This window comes from Mauremys reevesii, unplaced genomic scaffold (genome assembly GCF_016161935.1).
Source record: "Mauremys reevesii isolate NIE-2019 unplaced genomic scaffold, ASM1616193v1 Contig1, whole genome shotgun sequence".
In the NCBI taxonomy this organism is placed as follows: Eukaryota; Metazoa; Chordata; order Testudines; family Geoemydidae; genus Mauremys; species Mauremys reevesii.
This window is the reverse complement of record NW_024100715.1, coordinates 774,806-790,020: the sequence shown is the minus strand read 5'-3', so window position 1 is coordinate 790,020 and position 15,215 is coordinate 774,806. Positions and strand designations below refer to the sequence as shown.

The 15,215-nt window shown below is 55.1% G+C and overlaps 2 protein-coding genes across 6 annotated transcripts; one reads left to right on the top strand and one right to left on the bottom strand.

The window, feature by feature from the left end:
* Positions 1-4: 4 nt before the first annotated feature.
* LOC120392440 lies at positions 5-7,287 on the bottom strand. Of its 3 annotated transcripts, none has more exons than XM_039517192.1 (8): positions 7,150-7,287; positions 5,836-6,159; positions 5,504-5,640; positions 4,699-4,770; positions 3,899-4,243; positions 2,378-2,500; positions 2,149-2,186; positions 5-1,205 (listed from the first exon to the last, which is right to left on the bottom strand). In XM_039517192.1, exons 1-8 carry the CDS (start codon positions 7,227-7,229, stop codon positions 1,095-1,097), a joined length of 1,230 nt encoding a protein of 409 aa, XP_039373126.1. In that variant the 5' UTR covers positions 7,230-7,287; the 3' UTR covers positions 5-1,094. The 3 variants fall into 3 exon arrangements, with proteins under 3 accessions (XP_039373126.1, XP_039373127.1, XP_039373128.1); XM_039517193.1 differs by having other exon boundaries at positions 2,149-2,183; XM_039517194.1 differs by having other exon boundaries at positions 5,836-6,153; positions 7,150-7,274.
* On the top strand, positions 4,682-12,687 carry LOC120392438. 3 transcript variants are annotated; one of them, XM_039517189.1, is made up of 6 exons: positions 7,257-7,408; positions 8,498-8,827; positions 9,116-9,187; positions 11,087-11,434; positions 11,529-11,651; positions 12,180-12,687. In XM_039517189.1, the coding sequence occupies exons 1-6, from the start codon at positions 7,267-7,269 to the stop codon at positions 12,251-12,253; spliced, it is 1,089 nt and encodes a 362-aa protein (XP_039373123.1). In that variant the 5' UTR covers positions 7,257-7,266; the 3' UTR covers positions 12,254-12,687. The 3 variants fall into 3 exon arrangements, with proteins under 3 accessions (XP_039373124.1, XP_039373123.1, XP_039373122.1); XM_039517190.1 differs by lacking the exon at positions 7,257-7,408 and adding an exon at positions 4,682-5,076 and having other exon boundaries at positions 11,529-12,687; XM_039517188.1 differs by having other exon boundaries at positions 11,529-12,687.
* The last annotated feature ends 2,528 nt before the right edge of the window (positions 12,688-15,215 follow it).

Here is a 15,215-nt window from a genome sequence, read left to right as displayed (position 1 = left end):
CTTTCAAAGCAATCTGGATTTCCTAATTACTCTAAGATCAGACTCCAGCCCTGACTCTCTGTTACATTCCAAATTTACCCCATGTCTCCCTGACTCAGGTGGTGTCACTCTGGATTCAGTGAGGGCAGAACCAGGCCCTGGCTCCATTGACATCTGGATTTAGCTCAGGGTCACTGAGATCAGTGTCCAGACCTTTCTTTTTTATTTTTTTGTAAAGTCAACAAAACGGGCCAGATGCCTTTTCTTGCTGCTGCTGCTTCCTCTGCTTTGTTCACAAACTCTGACCTCTTACTCTCGGTCTGTTTGATTTTCTGTTTGATAAAGACACAGAAACTCATTCACTCACAGCCCACTACGTGGCTGTACTAACACCCAGCAGAAGCCATCAAGTTGGTTGTGACCTAGAAACATCTTTCTATTGGTCAGTTTTATTCTTTCAAGAAAGAGGCAGCAGGGGGAAAAAATGTAATCTCAGATTTAGAGTTGGCTGGAGAAAAGGATTTTTTTTTCCCCCCATGGAAAATTTCAACAAATATATTTTACACTATCATTGATTATTTTCTGCAGAGAATTTCAATGTTGGGGTGAAATCTCAAAAACCGAATTGTTTTGATTCAAAGCAGGGCCGTGGAGGAGTTGTCATTCCAGGGCCTCGGTCTCTTTGGGCCAGAGTGTATCTTCTATGACGCATCCCTGCTAGGGACTCCTATAACACCCACCCCTCATCCGGAGAAGAGAACATGGTGCATCATGGGAGATGTAGTTCTTCCAAGGAGCCTGCCCCATAGAGAATGTGGTACCTGAATTACAACTCCCATGGGCACCACTTGGAGGTTTTCTGTGGGCCAGGTTCCTGGGCTGAACTGTACCTCCCCTCTTGCTGAGAGGAGTGACACCAATTCACACCAGCTGGGGATCTGGCCCACAGCCTCACACATCTATCACTACGGTCATCTGTAAGTAACTGTCCAGAAGTAAAAGGCTCAGCCTGTTGACTGAGCACTAACCCGGGGAGATGCCGCCAAGGTTGTGTGATGAAGGGATCTCCTGCCATTCCCTGCATCTCCCTTTGCTTCACAGTCAGAGCTGACTCTTCAGAGCCGCTGGGTCCGGACGGAGGCGTATTCTGTGTGAGCCGGAGCCTTGAAAGTGATCTCGGCGTAGTGCAGATCCTTGCTCGCGTTACCACCAGCTCTGCTGTGCCCCTGTTGAAGACACAAATCAAGTCACACAAGCTCCATCTCCCGCTGTCGTCTTTCCTGCCCCGTGAGTGCATTTAAGGGGGAGGTGGGTCAAATGGAGACCCCTGGCCATGTATTGGGGTCATCTGTGTGTGCTATTGTCCCCAGCACACATAGCCTCACGCTGGTGTGACTCAGCCCCCAGAGGGACCCTCCCAACTGGCTATAAGTCGGGATTGAGAGGCACCGGCAGACTGTGTGCAGAGAAGGGAGCCCAGGGTTGGAATAGCAGAGGGGCTGCAAGTTGAGATTCGATCTATCCACCTGTCTTTGTGCACAATGGTCTGTACGTACGTACGTACATGTCTGCCTATCCCCATGTGCACGTCTGTCTGTCTAGATCAGGGGTTCTCAACCTCTCCAGGCTACTGCACCCCTTTCAGGGGTCTGATTTGTCTTGCATTCCCCAAGTTTCTCTTCACTTAAGAACTTCTGGCTTCCGAAATCAGACATCAAACTACAAAAGTGTCACAGCCGCACTATTACTGGGAAATTGCTCATTGTTACCGTATAATTCTAAAAGAAATCAATTGGAATATAAATACTGTAGTTACATTTCAGTGTAGAGTGTATAGACCAGTATAAACAAGAAGCTGTATGAAATTTTAGTTTGTACTGACTTTGGTGTTTTTCATGTAGCCTGTTGTAAACCTAAGCAAATATCTAGATGAATTGATGCGCCCACTGAAGCCCTCGGTGCTGAAAACCACTGGTCTAGATGATAGATAATCTGGTACTTATGCAGCTTCCGTTACTGTAATATATTTAACGGCTAACGCACCCCTAACCCTCTCCCGTCTTCCACTGGTCAGGTTTCTACCAGAGTCACACGGACCACGCGTCAGCACTGTCTTGAAACTGACACCACCACCCAGTTAAACTCAGGCTCCAATTTGAATGGTCTCACCTTTGCCGGCTGCTGCTGCTGGGTGTCTGGGGAGGCTGCTGGGGAGGAAAGAAGGAGGCCTGGGTTATTGTTGGAAGAGATGACTGGAGGTGTAGGAACTGAACAGAGGACTGGAGAATGTAGCTCGGGGGCTCCCGTTCCCCCTTGCACCAGTAGGATGGAAGAGAAGTACATTTTGAGCACCGGAAGAACGGGCAGGTGGAGTGAGCGCGGAAGGAGGAGTAAATACCTGTGCGTCTGCGCAGCAGGAGGGCGGTAACTAAGATGATGATGCTGACGCCTGCCAGAGCAATCGTGGCTCTGTAGAGGGTGAGTTCTGTGCTGGTGTCCTGCTTCGATTCCTTTCTGTCCTCTAAATAAAAGGAAGGAGGTTAATGTTTCCTGTGGCAAGAATCTCTCCTGGGAAGAGCCATAGAAAGCCATTTCCGGTGTATTTTGTTGTAGCACTGGATTCTGATCTCATTGGTGCCGTACCGGTGTGAATGCAGAGTGACTCTGCTGATGCTAATGGAGTCAGGGCTGGATTCCGATGTCACTAGCCCTGGTGTGAATCCGGAGTGTCTCCATTGACACCAATGGAGTCAGGAGTGGATTCTGATCTCAGAGCTCCCAAAGTGAATCTGGAGTAACTCCATTGCACTGAATGGAGTCCACTCTGGATTCTAATCTCCATGACCCCAGTGTGAATCCAGAGCGACCCCACGGATGTCAGCGGAGTCAGGGCTGGATTCTGATCTCTGTGAGTCCGATGTAAATCTGGACTGACCCCACTGATGCCAAAGGAATGAGGGCCGAATACTGATTTAAGTGATTCTGGTGTGAATCCAGAGTTAGCCCACCGACACCAATGGAGTCAGTCCGGATTCTGATCTCAATGAATCTGGAGTGACCCCAGTGATGTCTGTGGAATTGCTCCTAAATGGAGGCCACAGAGGCAGGTCCGGTTATGTTGGTGCAGCGTGTTAGTGGCCAGCTGCCCTCCTGGGGTCTGGGCTAATGGCCGGCAACCTCCATTCATACATGGGACCAACGGGAGAGAATCTCAAGTGACTGGTGCAGCAGAGAGCGTGGTGGGGCCGTGTGGGTCACGGGGCCATTCTGGTCTCTCTCTGGGTCGGCGGCTGTGGGTGTCTGATTGATTTCTGGATCTGTCTGGCTCCGAGGTTGTGTGTGTCCCTCACTCACTCCTGCATTAAACAACTAACTTCCTCTTCAACAAACTCTGCAAAAAAACTCCCCCGTCTCCACCGGCGCCTATTGCAAAGCCCTTCGCAGCTGCCAGCATGAGTCTGGTCTTCCCGCAGTGAGTCAGCAGGGCTGGGTCATAACCTCACTTGCAGCAGGCCAAAGAGCTCCGAGCCAACCTGGGCCAATAGCGAGAGAAGAGAGAGAGGCGTCTCTGGGCGCACTGTGGCTCTCGGGAGAAGTGGGGGTCTGGGTTTCTGACCCCCTCTCTCACCTCGAGACGCTGACAGGATGTGAGACAGGCCAGAGCTGCAACCAGCGACAACTCGGCAGAAAAGCCGCCTCAAATCGGCCGGGAGATTGTTTAATATAAACCTGACACCCCCACCCCACCCCCCACAGCATGGGCGTTGGTCAGATATTCCTGATCTCCACTCCTGCTTGGAGCCAGCCCCATCTCCCATTCCCTGCTCCCAGAGCCAGCCCATCCCCAACCTTGGGGCCGGATTGGCGCCAGTGCCTCCTAGAGGGGACGGGTCCCGGGTGCGCCCCCCTCGACTCTCACCAGTCACACTCTGGTTTCTCCTCATCACTGTTAGATTGGTGCCTCCTCCCATCCCTGTTGTCTTGTGGATTTCGATGCAGCACTGATAGAGGCCAGAGTCTCTCTTGTCCAGTTTAGACAGGGTCAGTGTCGCGTTTCCCTTTTTGATCTCATCCAGCCTGGACACATGGAGTCGCCCCTGGTAGAAGGGGTGGTTAGCATCCAGCACCACGTCTTCTCCAGAGCCCCTGAACCAAAGCACCTTGGCTCTGCTGCCATTTGTGTTCTGGAAGGTGCAGCTCAGGGTCACGTTCTCCCCAGCTGTGGCGTTGAGGGACTTGGGCTCCTGAGAAACTCGCAGACCGTCTAGGGAAGAGAGAGAACCCGCATCATACACCGGGCAGCAGGAGAGACCCGTCCTGGCCTTTAGAGAGAACAGCAGCCGCTGTGTTCCTGTGCGCAGAGCTAAACTTTTACCTCTCTCTAATTTAGTAGCAGTGTCTGTCTCTCTGTTCCTGGATTCTCCTTGATTCATCCATCCATCCTCTGACCCTAGATCCACCCGTCCATTATCCATCCTAGCTCTAGCCATCTATAGACCCATCCAGCCATTTTCCAGTCCTAGAGCCGTCCATCCAGCCTTTCATGCCTAGACCCATGTCTCTCAATTCACATCTGTTCTCCATTTTTGTTCCTCGTTCCCTAGATCAACATCGATTTATCTATCTCCAGGGAAGATCTGCAATCCTAGATGCTGGACAAATCCAGTAATGTGTTCACCTTATCAAGAACCATATCCCTGAATTGCGCAGGAAACTCACCTGGTTTCTGGCCGGATGCTCCCACATTTGGGTTCGGCTCTCTCTTGCAACCAACTGGAATTTCTGCGACAGCTTCATTTGAATGAAAAAACAGGAGTGGGTGGGTGAGGTTCTGTAGCTTGCGATGTGCAGGAGGTCAGAGTAGGGAATCAGGAAGGAACCTTTTGGCTTTAAAGTCCAGGAGAAGAGTTGAGTGCATTTCTGATGGCTGCCACCTTGGCTAACATGCTGCGGATTGAACTGGGGACCTCAACATCTGAAAGCACAAGTTGCTACAGCTTGAGCTAGAAGAGCTGGGGGCTGTAACAAGTTGTATTCTGGGTAGATCAGCACAGAGTGGGATCTCCTAACTCGCACTCTCCAGTCGTGAGACATTCAGTAAGGAAATGAATGATCCAGTCTGCACAGAAGCCCCGGGTTGGCTAATCCGATGTTAAATCCAGTCTAGTTTACCCTGCTCCACATTTTCTGTTTGCAGCATGCTAAAGATTTGTGTGGGGAGCGAGAGATTAGAGACATCTCGAGGAGAGAGGGAGGGATAGATACTGTGAGTGGAAGGATGGAGGGACAGATGCTGTCGAGGGAAGGATGGATGGAGAGCTAACAGGATGGATGGATAGAGGGAAGGATGGGTGAATGGATAGATAATGGAAAGCTGGAGGGATACTGCAGAAGAAAGATGGATGGATTAGATGAGCTAGATGGGGATGTATGGGGATGGCTGGATATGGCTGTGGGGACGGGGAGGGATGGACAGATTGACAGACCGACCCCCAGGTTAGATACCCAAGATTTGCTGACATACCTGCTGTCCAGGTAGGGATGAGGAGGACAATGCAGAGGACGGGGCTCAGGGCTTGCAGCTGCTCCATTGTCCCTGCTCTCTGGGCGGCTCCGCAGGGCCCGCTCAGCTCAGCCTCAGCATCCTCCGGAAACGTCAGTCTACGAGGGCCGGTGGAAGCGTTTGTGGTCAGCACCTCTGAGATGGGCCGGATAAGGGGGGGAGGAGAGTTAGGTGTGTGTTTGTCCTATTAAATGTAACAGGGGCCTGTGTACGTGTCTGTGAGCATGTGCGCCCCCTGCTGCCATGGATCAGCCTTGCTCCTCCATGGGTGGGTTTGGCCCCATGTGTTTTACTGGCAGGAGGAGGTGGATGGAAGAGGGTGGAACGGGGCAGGATGGATGGATCGATCCGTCCTCAGCGCCTTTGGTCTGTCTGTCAGAAATTCATCCCGGCCATCTGTATGCGGAGAAGGCCCTGTCTGCATCCATCCATCCTTTGCTCTGTCCATCTGTCTGTGGTAGGGTCCTCTGTCTATCCAGCCAGCCAACCAACCATGCATCTGTATGTGGAGAAAGTCTTCCTTCCATCCGTCCACCCATCGCTCCATCCATTCCACCACTCCATCCATCTGTCTGTGGTAGGGCCCTCTGTCCGTCCATCCATGGATCAGTCTGTAGCTAGAGTCATAGAAGATTAGGGTTGGAAGGGACCTCAGGAGGTATCTAGTCCAACCCCTGCTCAAAGCAGGACCAATCCCCAAGTAAATCATCCCAGCCAGGGCTTTGTGAAGCTGGGCCTTAAAAACCTCTAAGGAAGGAGATTCCACCCCCTCCCTAGGGAACCCATTCCAGTGCTTCACCACCCTCCTAGGGAAATAGTGTTTCCTAAATGAGACCTCCCCCACTGCAACTTGAGACCATTGCTCCTTGTTCTGTCATCTGCCACCACTGAGAACAGCCGAGCTCCATCCTCTTTGGAACCCCTTTCAGGTAGTTGAAAGCAGCTATCAAATCCCCCCTCACTCTTCTCTTCTGCAGACTAAATAACCCCAGTTCCCTCAGCCTCTCCTCATAAGTTATGTGCCCCAGTCCCCTAATCATTTTCATTGCCCTCCGCTGGACTCTCTCTAATTTGTCCACATCCTTTCTGTAGTGGGGAGCTCAAAACTGGACGCAATACTCCAGATGTGGCCTCACCAGGTAAGGCCCTGCATCTATTCATCCATCTGTAATACACTCTCTATTTGGCTATAGCTCTGTGCCCTTCTCCCTGTAATTCACACTCTCTCTCTCCATCCCTCACATGCTGTTTTCCCTCTGCACTCCTGTCACCTCCAGCTCTACCCGAGCACCGATCTCTGCCCTGACAATGGAAACCCCTTGATGGTCCTGCCTCTCACACCTAGCTCCCAGCTGCCCCTGGGACCGCTGATCTCCTCCAGCGGCACCTGGAGCCAGCAGCGCCCTCTGGGATCCACTGGGGGATCATTTTGGGGCAGTGGGAGGGGGCTGGGACCCACAGAGCGATAAGGACACCATCACCAGTGGGGTGCCCCAGCCCTACGGCCAGCGGCTGCATCAGCGAGGCCGGGGGCCCTGGGGATGCAGAAATGAGCCCGTCCTGCTGCTGAACGCAACACCCCTGGTCAGTTTCGCTTTCACACTCACCTGCCCACAGGCCCAGTGACCTCCTGGCTGCCTGGTATCTGAGCAGGCGCCTCCCCCTCGCCAGCCACAAGAGTTTCCATCAAGTGCCCGGGCTGCTCGCTCCAGAACAGCCGTTACATGCCGTCCCTGGGTCCCGTCTGCTCAACAGTCCCGGTCTGTGACTCCTGGGGCGACTCCCAGCCCGTGGAGAGCATGGGGCGGCTGCCGGCCCCTAGCATCATCTGCTTCATCATCTTCATCGTCCCCTCCATAGCAGCTGGTGAGACAAGCTCAGATTATGGGGGGAATGAAGACAGAACCCAGGAGTCCTGGACTCCCAGCCCCCCCACTCTAACCCACTAGACCCCTATTCCCCTCCCATAGGGGTATGGAGACATGATCTCAGAATATATAGACCGCTGAGGATGGCTAGCTGGATGGATGGAGGGGGAGGGATAGAGGGGAAGGGGTGTTTGGGGGTGGATGGATGGATAGGGAGAGAGGGATGGATGGATGGATAGATAGGGGAATACGTGCAGGGGATGGACAGGTTTATTCTAGAGGACTGTCTGCCCTACCATCGTTAAGGTTTAGACCAGCTTCCTCTTTAAAACTTGACTCTCCTAAGTGCTCTAAAGTCCACACAGTTCCTTGCATTGCCTTGAAATGCGGTGTGCTTCCCGGGGTTGCAGGCTGGGGCTCGTGGGTAGTGGAGTGTGGAGGGGAACGGGTGGTGCAGGTTAGCGGCAGATGCACGGATAGACGGACAGAACTGAGCATGGATGGAGGGAAGGACAAATAACTGAGGACAGCGGGATGGACGGAGCTGAGGGTGGATGGATGGAGCTGAAGACAGCTGGACGGAGCTGAGGGTGGATGGATGGAGCTGAAGACAGCCAGACGGTGGATGGATGGCAAGGTGGAGCTGAGGACAGACAGACAGGCGGATGGATGGACTGACAGGTGGATGGACGGAGATAAGGTCAGATGGGTGGATGGATGAGAAAGCTGAGGATGAATGGATGGTTGGACGGACAGGGCTGAGAATGGGTGGGTGAGTGGATGGACAGAGGAACAGATGGATCTGAGGATGGCTGGATGGGGCAGGCGATAAACAAGTGGATGGATGGACAGACAGCTGGACAGAGCTGAGGACAGACGGATGCACAGAGCTGATGGTGGATGGACGGAAAGTGCTGAGGACAGACGGGTCTCGGGCTGGGTAGAGCGATCGAGCGCTAGATGATAGACACACAGACTCTGCTGCGGGAAGGCCAGGGAGATGGACAGACGGATGCAGCCAGCGCCCCGGGACAGAAGCGCAGTCCCTGTCCTGTGTCTGTCACGTGGCTTGTTCTGCTCCCTGCAGGTCTCGGGGTTCAGCAGCTGCCCCCCACGGCGAGCGTCCCAGCCGGGGGCAGCGTCACCCTGAGCTGCACCTTCCATAGCCGCAACCAGACCGGGACACAAGTCACCTGGGCCAGGGGCTCCCGGGAGGCCGTCGTGCTGGATCCCGCCCACCCCTTCTACCAGGGGCGGCTGGCCCAGAGCCAGCGGGACCAGCAGGGCCGGGCGGAGGCCACGGTGACCCTGTCGGAGCTGATGGAGAGGGACTCGGGTCTCTACCACTGCTACATCACGTACCCGCAGGGCGAGCAGGCGAAGGGCACCGGGACCACCCTGACTGTGATGGGCACAGGTGACTTGGGGGGCTGGGGACACGGGGCCTTTCCCTCTAGGGGGCATCGGCTCCGATCCGGCCCCAAGGGCATGGACTGGCTGGCCCAGGGGGGCGGGGAATGGGGAATTTCCCCTCCAGGGAGTGCCAGCCCATGAATCTCCTAATCCCTCATTTCTCTTGTCTAGAGTCCCAGGGGGACATGAGCTCTATTCCCAGAACAGCCAACCCGGGGCTGTTGGGTGGTCGGGTCATTCATTTGTGCATTGACTGCGCTAAGTTCTTCTCTTATTTTTAATTCAAACGAAGCTGTTGCAGAAATTCCAGCCGGCTGCAAGAGAGCGCTGGTCCCAAATCTCGGAGCGTCCGGCCAGAAACCGGGTGAGTTTGCCACGGAGTTCGGGGTAACGGCTCTTGTTGGGGTGAAGAAATAACTGGGTTTATCCAGTCTCCAGCATTGCAGTGTTTCTCTGGGGATAGAGAGAGCAGTGTGGACCGAGGGCGGGAGGGATAGAAAGGGAGGCTGGATGGCTGAATTGACAGACGTGGTGTGACGGGTTGGATCACAGAAAACCCCTTGGGAACTGCCAGCTGATGTGCTGAGATACCCCTGAGCCCGTTTTCCCTGCCAGCCTGGGACTTCAGTGCCCTGCCTGGTTCGAGCCAGACACGCCAGCCTGCTGCAACCCAGACCCAGGTCTGAACCACGTCCCCCAGAAGCTGCAGGCTTAACCGAAAACAGCTTCAGAAGTGCTCCCGTCTCCAGCACCTGACACCCAGCTCCCAGTGGGGTCCACCCCCAAATCAATCCATTTTACCTTGTATAAAGCTTATGCAGGGCAAACTCATTGATTGTTCACCCTCTATAACCCTGACAGAGAGAGATGCACAGATGTTTGCCCGCCCCCCGCCCCGGTATTAATACGTACTCTGGGTTAATTAATAAGTAAAAAGGTGATTTTATTAAATATAGAAAGCAGGATTTAAGTGGTTCCAAGTAATAACAGACAGAACAAAGTGAATTTCCAAGCAAAATAAAATAAAACATGCAAATCTAAGCCTAGTACCATAGGAAAGTGATCACAGATGAAATCTCACCCTCCGAGAGGTTCCAGGAAGCTTCTTTTGCAGACCAGCCTCCTTCTAGCCTGGGTCCAGCAATCACTCCCAGCCCTGTCGTTACTGCCCTTTGCTTCAGTCTCTTTCAGGTTTCCTTTTGGGGTGGAGAGACCATCTCTTGAGCCAGCTGAAGACAAAATGGAGGGATCTCCTAGGATTTTATATAGTTCCTCTCTTGCGGGTGGACCAGGGCCGGCTCCAGGCACCAGTTTAGCAAGCAGGTGCTTGGGGCGGCCACTCTGGAGTGGGGCGGCCATTCTGGAGTGGGGCAGCACGTCCAGCTATTCGGCGGCAATTCAGCAGAGGATCCCTCACTCCCACTCGGAGCGACGGACCTCCCGCTGAATTGCCGCAGATTGCGATCACGCGGGGTGGGGGGTGTGGTTTTGTTTTGCTGCTTGGGGCAGCAATACCCCTGGTGCTGGTCCTAGGGTGGACACCCTCCCTTCCCCATGTAGAAATCCAGCTACAAGATGGCGTTTTGGAGTCACATGGGCAAGTCACGTGTCCATGCATGACTCAGGACTTTACAGGTGGCAGCCATTGTTCACATGCTACCTTAGTAGACTTCTTATGTGGATTGGAGTCTACCAAGTTTCCATTGTCCGTTAAGACTTTCTTGATTGGGCACTTAACTTGCAAATTCCTTTCTTAAGAAGCTGACCACAGGCCTTACTGAGGCTACTTAAAATCAAACAAGTACACAATCAATATTCATAACTTTGAATACAAAAATGACACGTATACAAATAGGATGAATAGGTTCAGTGGCTCATAACCGTTGCAGAGATTTGTTACATGGCATATGTAGCATAAAACATACTCCAGTTATGTCAGAGATACATTCATAAGCATATTCCCATGAAGCATTATGGGGTGCAAGGTCACGGGCGGATCTAGACAGAAAGGGTGACTAGGTAGCTGGATGGATGGATGGCTCCAGAACTGGAGAATGGATGGACCTAGGGTCAGAGGATGGATGGATGAATCAAGGAGAATCCGGGAACAGAGAGACAGACACTGCTACTAAGCTAGCGAGAGGTGAACGTTTAGCTCTACACACAGGAACACAGCGGCTGACACTCTCTCTAGGGCCAGGACGGGTCTCTCCTGCCGCACGGTGCTGCCCGGTGTATGATGCGGGTTCTCCCTCTTCCCTAGCTGGTCTGAGAGTTTCTCAGGAGCCCAGGTCCCTCCACGCCACAGCCGGGGAGAACGTGACCCTGAGCTGCACCTTCCAGAACAGAAACGGCAGCAGAGCCAAGATAATTTGGCTCAGGGGATCCGCAGAGGATCTGGAGCTGGATTCTAACCACCCCTTCTACCGGGGGCGGCTCCGTGTGTCCAGGATGGACGAGCACAGACAGGGGAAGGCGACGCTGACCCTGGCTGAGCTGCAGGAGCGGGACTCTGGCCTCTATCAGTGCTGCATCGAACTCGACCGTGGGGAGACAGGGATGGGAGGAGGCACCGAGCTGAGAGTGATGGGGAGACACCAGAGTGCGACTGGTGAGAGTCGGGGGCAGGGAATGGGGCAAGGGGCTTGTCCCCTCTAGGGGGCGTCATCCCCGGAATCTCCTAACCCCTCGTTTCTATTGTCTAGGGGCTCCAGCGGGACGTGAGCTCTGTCGGGACTCGGGGCCCCTCGTTTACCGAGCCGTCATCTCCCTGTCGCTCGTCGTTCTCTTCTCCCTGGGAATCATCCTCAGCCTGCGGCCTTGGAATGGTACCGGCTCCACACGGGTTCCGCCTTCACTTCCTGTCCCAAACGGTTACATGGCATCATTATGCGTGCTGGTAACCAGCCCCTGCCCCACCCCAGAGCCAGCTGCTTCTCAGCACTATGCGAGTGATCCCCATGTAACCAGCTCCTGCCCCACCCCAGAGCCAGCTACTTCTCAGCACTATGCGAGTGATCCCCATGTAACCAGCTCCTGCCCCACCCCAGAGCCAGCTGCTTCTCAGCACTGTGTGAGGGATCCCCATGTAACCAGCTAGTGCCCCACCCCAGAGCCAGCTGCTTCTCAGCACCAGACAAGGGGTCCCTGTATAACCAGCCCATTCACCCCACCCCAGAGGGGCCGTGTCTCAGCTCTGGGTGAGGGGTCCCTGTATAACCAGCCCCCACGTTCTACCCCAGAGGTGGCTGCATTCCATCCCCAGTGGAATCAGTCTCTCTGTGGTATTTATAGGGCTCCATCCCCATAGCATTTCCCCCCAGTGTGTTCGGTGATGCTCTCGTTCTGTTTCCCAGGTGTCCCCGTGGATCCCGCGGTGGGTGCTGGCTCCAAGCCGCGCCCGGCACCGGGCCAGATGTCTCTGATTTAGCCGATCAGGGGGCCGGTCACCAGCAGGATTTTCCCAGCTCCGGGTTCAGAAGCCGTCAGACTTCGCTGGACTCTGAGCTGCCCGCTGGGGGCTCCTGTGGGGCTGGGGACTTCTCCGCTCTCCTCTGCTTCTGTCTGTGGGTCTGGCCGGTACAGCTTGGGTCTGAGAAGAACAGTAAAGAAAAGGAAATATTTCTCCAGAGTCATTCCTCGGGGGACAATATTTTTCCATTTACAAATCTACACTGAACGCTGTAATGGAGTCGGCCACCAGAAAACCCGAATTCGAGAGAAAACCTACCTGGTTTATACAGGACAAAACTGTCTGGAGCAGGCTTGATTGGTTAGAAGGAATTTGCCGCTTGAAAGAGAGACATGTTGCAAAAAATAAATATATTTCAATGTGTGGAAATAAAATCTGTTACGCAAACATTCCTTTATTCAAAATCATGTTATTCCTCGTGGGAAATAAATGACAGAAGGAACATGGCCCAGGATGAGACACCAACTGAGGACAGAACCCAGGAGTCCTGGCTCCCAGCACCACTGTACCCACTAGGCCCCACTCCTGTCTCAGAGCCGGGGAGAGAACCGAGGAGTCCTGGCTCCTAGACTGAGCCCCCTCCCCGCTCTAACCATTAGACACCACTTCCCTCCCAGTGGAATGCAGCTGCGCACACACACCAGCCGGCCCCTCACACAGGGCATAGCACCCCCCCACACCCCGCATCGATCCCTTGTACCCGGCCTCTCACTGCCGCCATCTCAGAGGTGCTGAGCACAAAGCCTTCCACCAGCCTCCCTCTGGGGCTGACGCTTCTGGAGGATGCTGGGGCCGAGCTGAGCTGGGCTGTGGAGCTGCCCAGAGAGTGGGGACCATGGAGTCGCCGCCAGCCCTGAGCCCCATCCTCTGCATTGTCCTCCTCATCCCCACCCGGGGAGCAGGTATGTCGGCAAATCCTGGCTAATTTAATCTGTCCACCTGCCCCATCCCTAGATCCATCTCTGTCTGTCCATCCGTCCACCTGCCCCACCCCTAGATCCATCTCTGTCTGTCCATCCGTCCACCTACCCAGGGCTGGCTCCTGGCACCAGCGCAGGAAGTGGGCGGTTGGGGCAGAAAGAGGCGGCACGTCCAGGTCTTTGGTGGCAATTCGGCGGCGGGTCCCTCAGTCCCTCGGAGGGAAGGACCAATTGCCGAATTGCCACCAAAGAATGAAGCAGCGCGGAAAAGCTGCCACCAAAATACTGCTGATCACTCCCCCGCCCCCCCAAATGGCACCCCTGTCGAGCAGCCCCAGGGCTGCTGGTGTGATCCTTGTTCAGAGATCTCTAGGGCCAGACCCCAAGTGGTGTCAGTCGTCTGTGGCTCCTCTGGCTTCAGTGGAGCGGATTGCCAGAAGCCACTTGACTGCAGCTCAGATCCGGCCCGGAGGCTTTGACAGAATAAATCTCTGTGAGCTGGTCTCGGGGGGCGTTTGAGCTGGTCTCGGGGTGCAGAGAGTTACATTTTCTGAAGGAACCCTAGAAAATCAAACCGGAATTGGCCCTTCACAGGGCTGCCCAGAGGCCCTGCAGGGGCCCCCACGAGAATACAGGATTCTATAGTATTGCAACTGTTTTTTATGGAAAGGGTCCCCGAAATTGCTTTGCCCCAGGCCCCCTGAATCCTCTGGGCAGCCCTGGCCCTTTATGCTCGCCAGAGGGTGACACCCACGTGCTTAGCACTGCACGTACACGGGGAGGCGAGTGGGGTCTTGTGGGTTCAGAGCAGGGGGCTCAGAGCCAGGACTCCTGGGTTCTCTCCCCAGCTCTGGGAGAGGAGTGGGGTCTAGTGGGTTAGAGCCCCCCTAAGCCAGCCCACCCCCATCACTGCCTGGATGATGCTGGGGGCAACTCCCCCCTCTCAGAGCGACCAGCTCATGCTCTCTGCAGACACAGGCATGGGTCCCACCCGCCCCGGTTTGGAGAGATTTCTGTGCACCCATGAGAGCTAGAAGCATTTTTGGGCTCTGCAAGCGGAGCGCCTGGAGATCAACTCCAGCTCGTGGACGGAAACCGTGGTCAGGTATTTGTGCATCGCACACGGCCCCGACTCAACACTTCTGTTCACCCCCTGCCCCATCTGCAGCTGACTTTGCACAAGCTGCGGCCTCGCACGATGCTGAATTTCCTGTTTCTCACCACGACACCCAGGAGCTCAAGTGCAGACAGAGCCCCAGGCCACTCACAGAAACTGCAGGGAGTACCATGGTAGCAAACAGAGCCCCACCCTCACCCCCTGGTAACCAGGCGCTGCACTGACCCCTCTGACCAACATCAGGGACCTGTTGCGCCAGGTGCTGTACAGATTCCCTGCCTCTCCCTACCAAAAGCAGGGCCCCTTTCCTGACAGGCTCTGCACAGACCTGAGCTGAATAATGACAAAAGGTTCTGGACTCCCAAATCCAGGATTGGAATGGGGTCTAGTGGGTTACAACAGTGGGGGTTGGGAGCCAGGACTCCTGGGTTCTCTCACCAGCTCTGGGAGGGGAGTGGGGTCTGGTGGTTAGAGCAGGAGGAGCTGGGAGCCAGGACGGCTGGGTTCTCTCCCCGGCTCTGGGAGGGGAGTGGGATCTGGTGGGTTAGAACGGGGGGGCTGGGAGCCAGGACTCCTGGGTTCTCTCACAGCCCGAGGGGGGCACCCCCAGAAGAAGAAGCTCAGCTCAGCCCCAGCAGGCGGCACGGTGAGGACGGGGGTGAGGAGGACGGAGCCGGGGGCCGGCAGCCGCCCCACGCTCACCGGCCGCCCCTGCTCAGACCCACGGCCCCAGGGGAGCTGACAGCTGGCTCCGCCCCCTGCTCCCCCTAGGGTGACAGCTGGCCCCGCCCCCTGCTCCCCCTCAGGGACAGCTGGCCCCGCCCCCTGCTCCCCCTAGGGTGACAGCTGGCCCCGCCCCCTGCTCCCCCTCAGGGACAGCTGG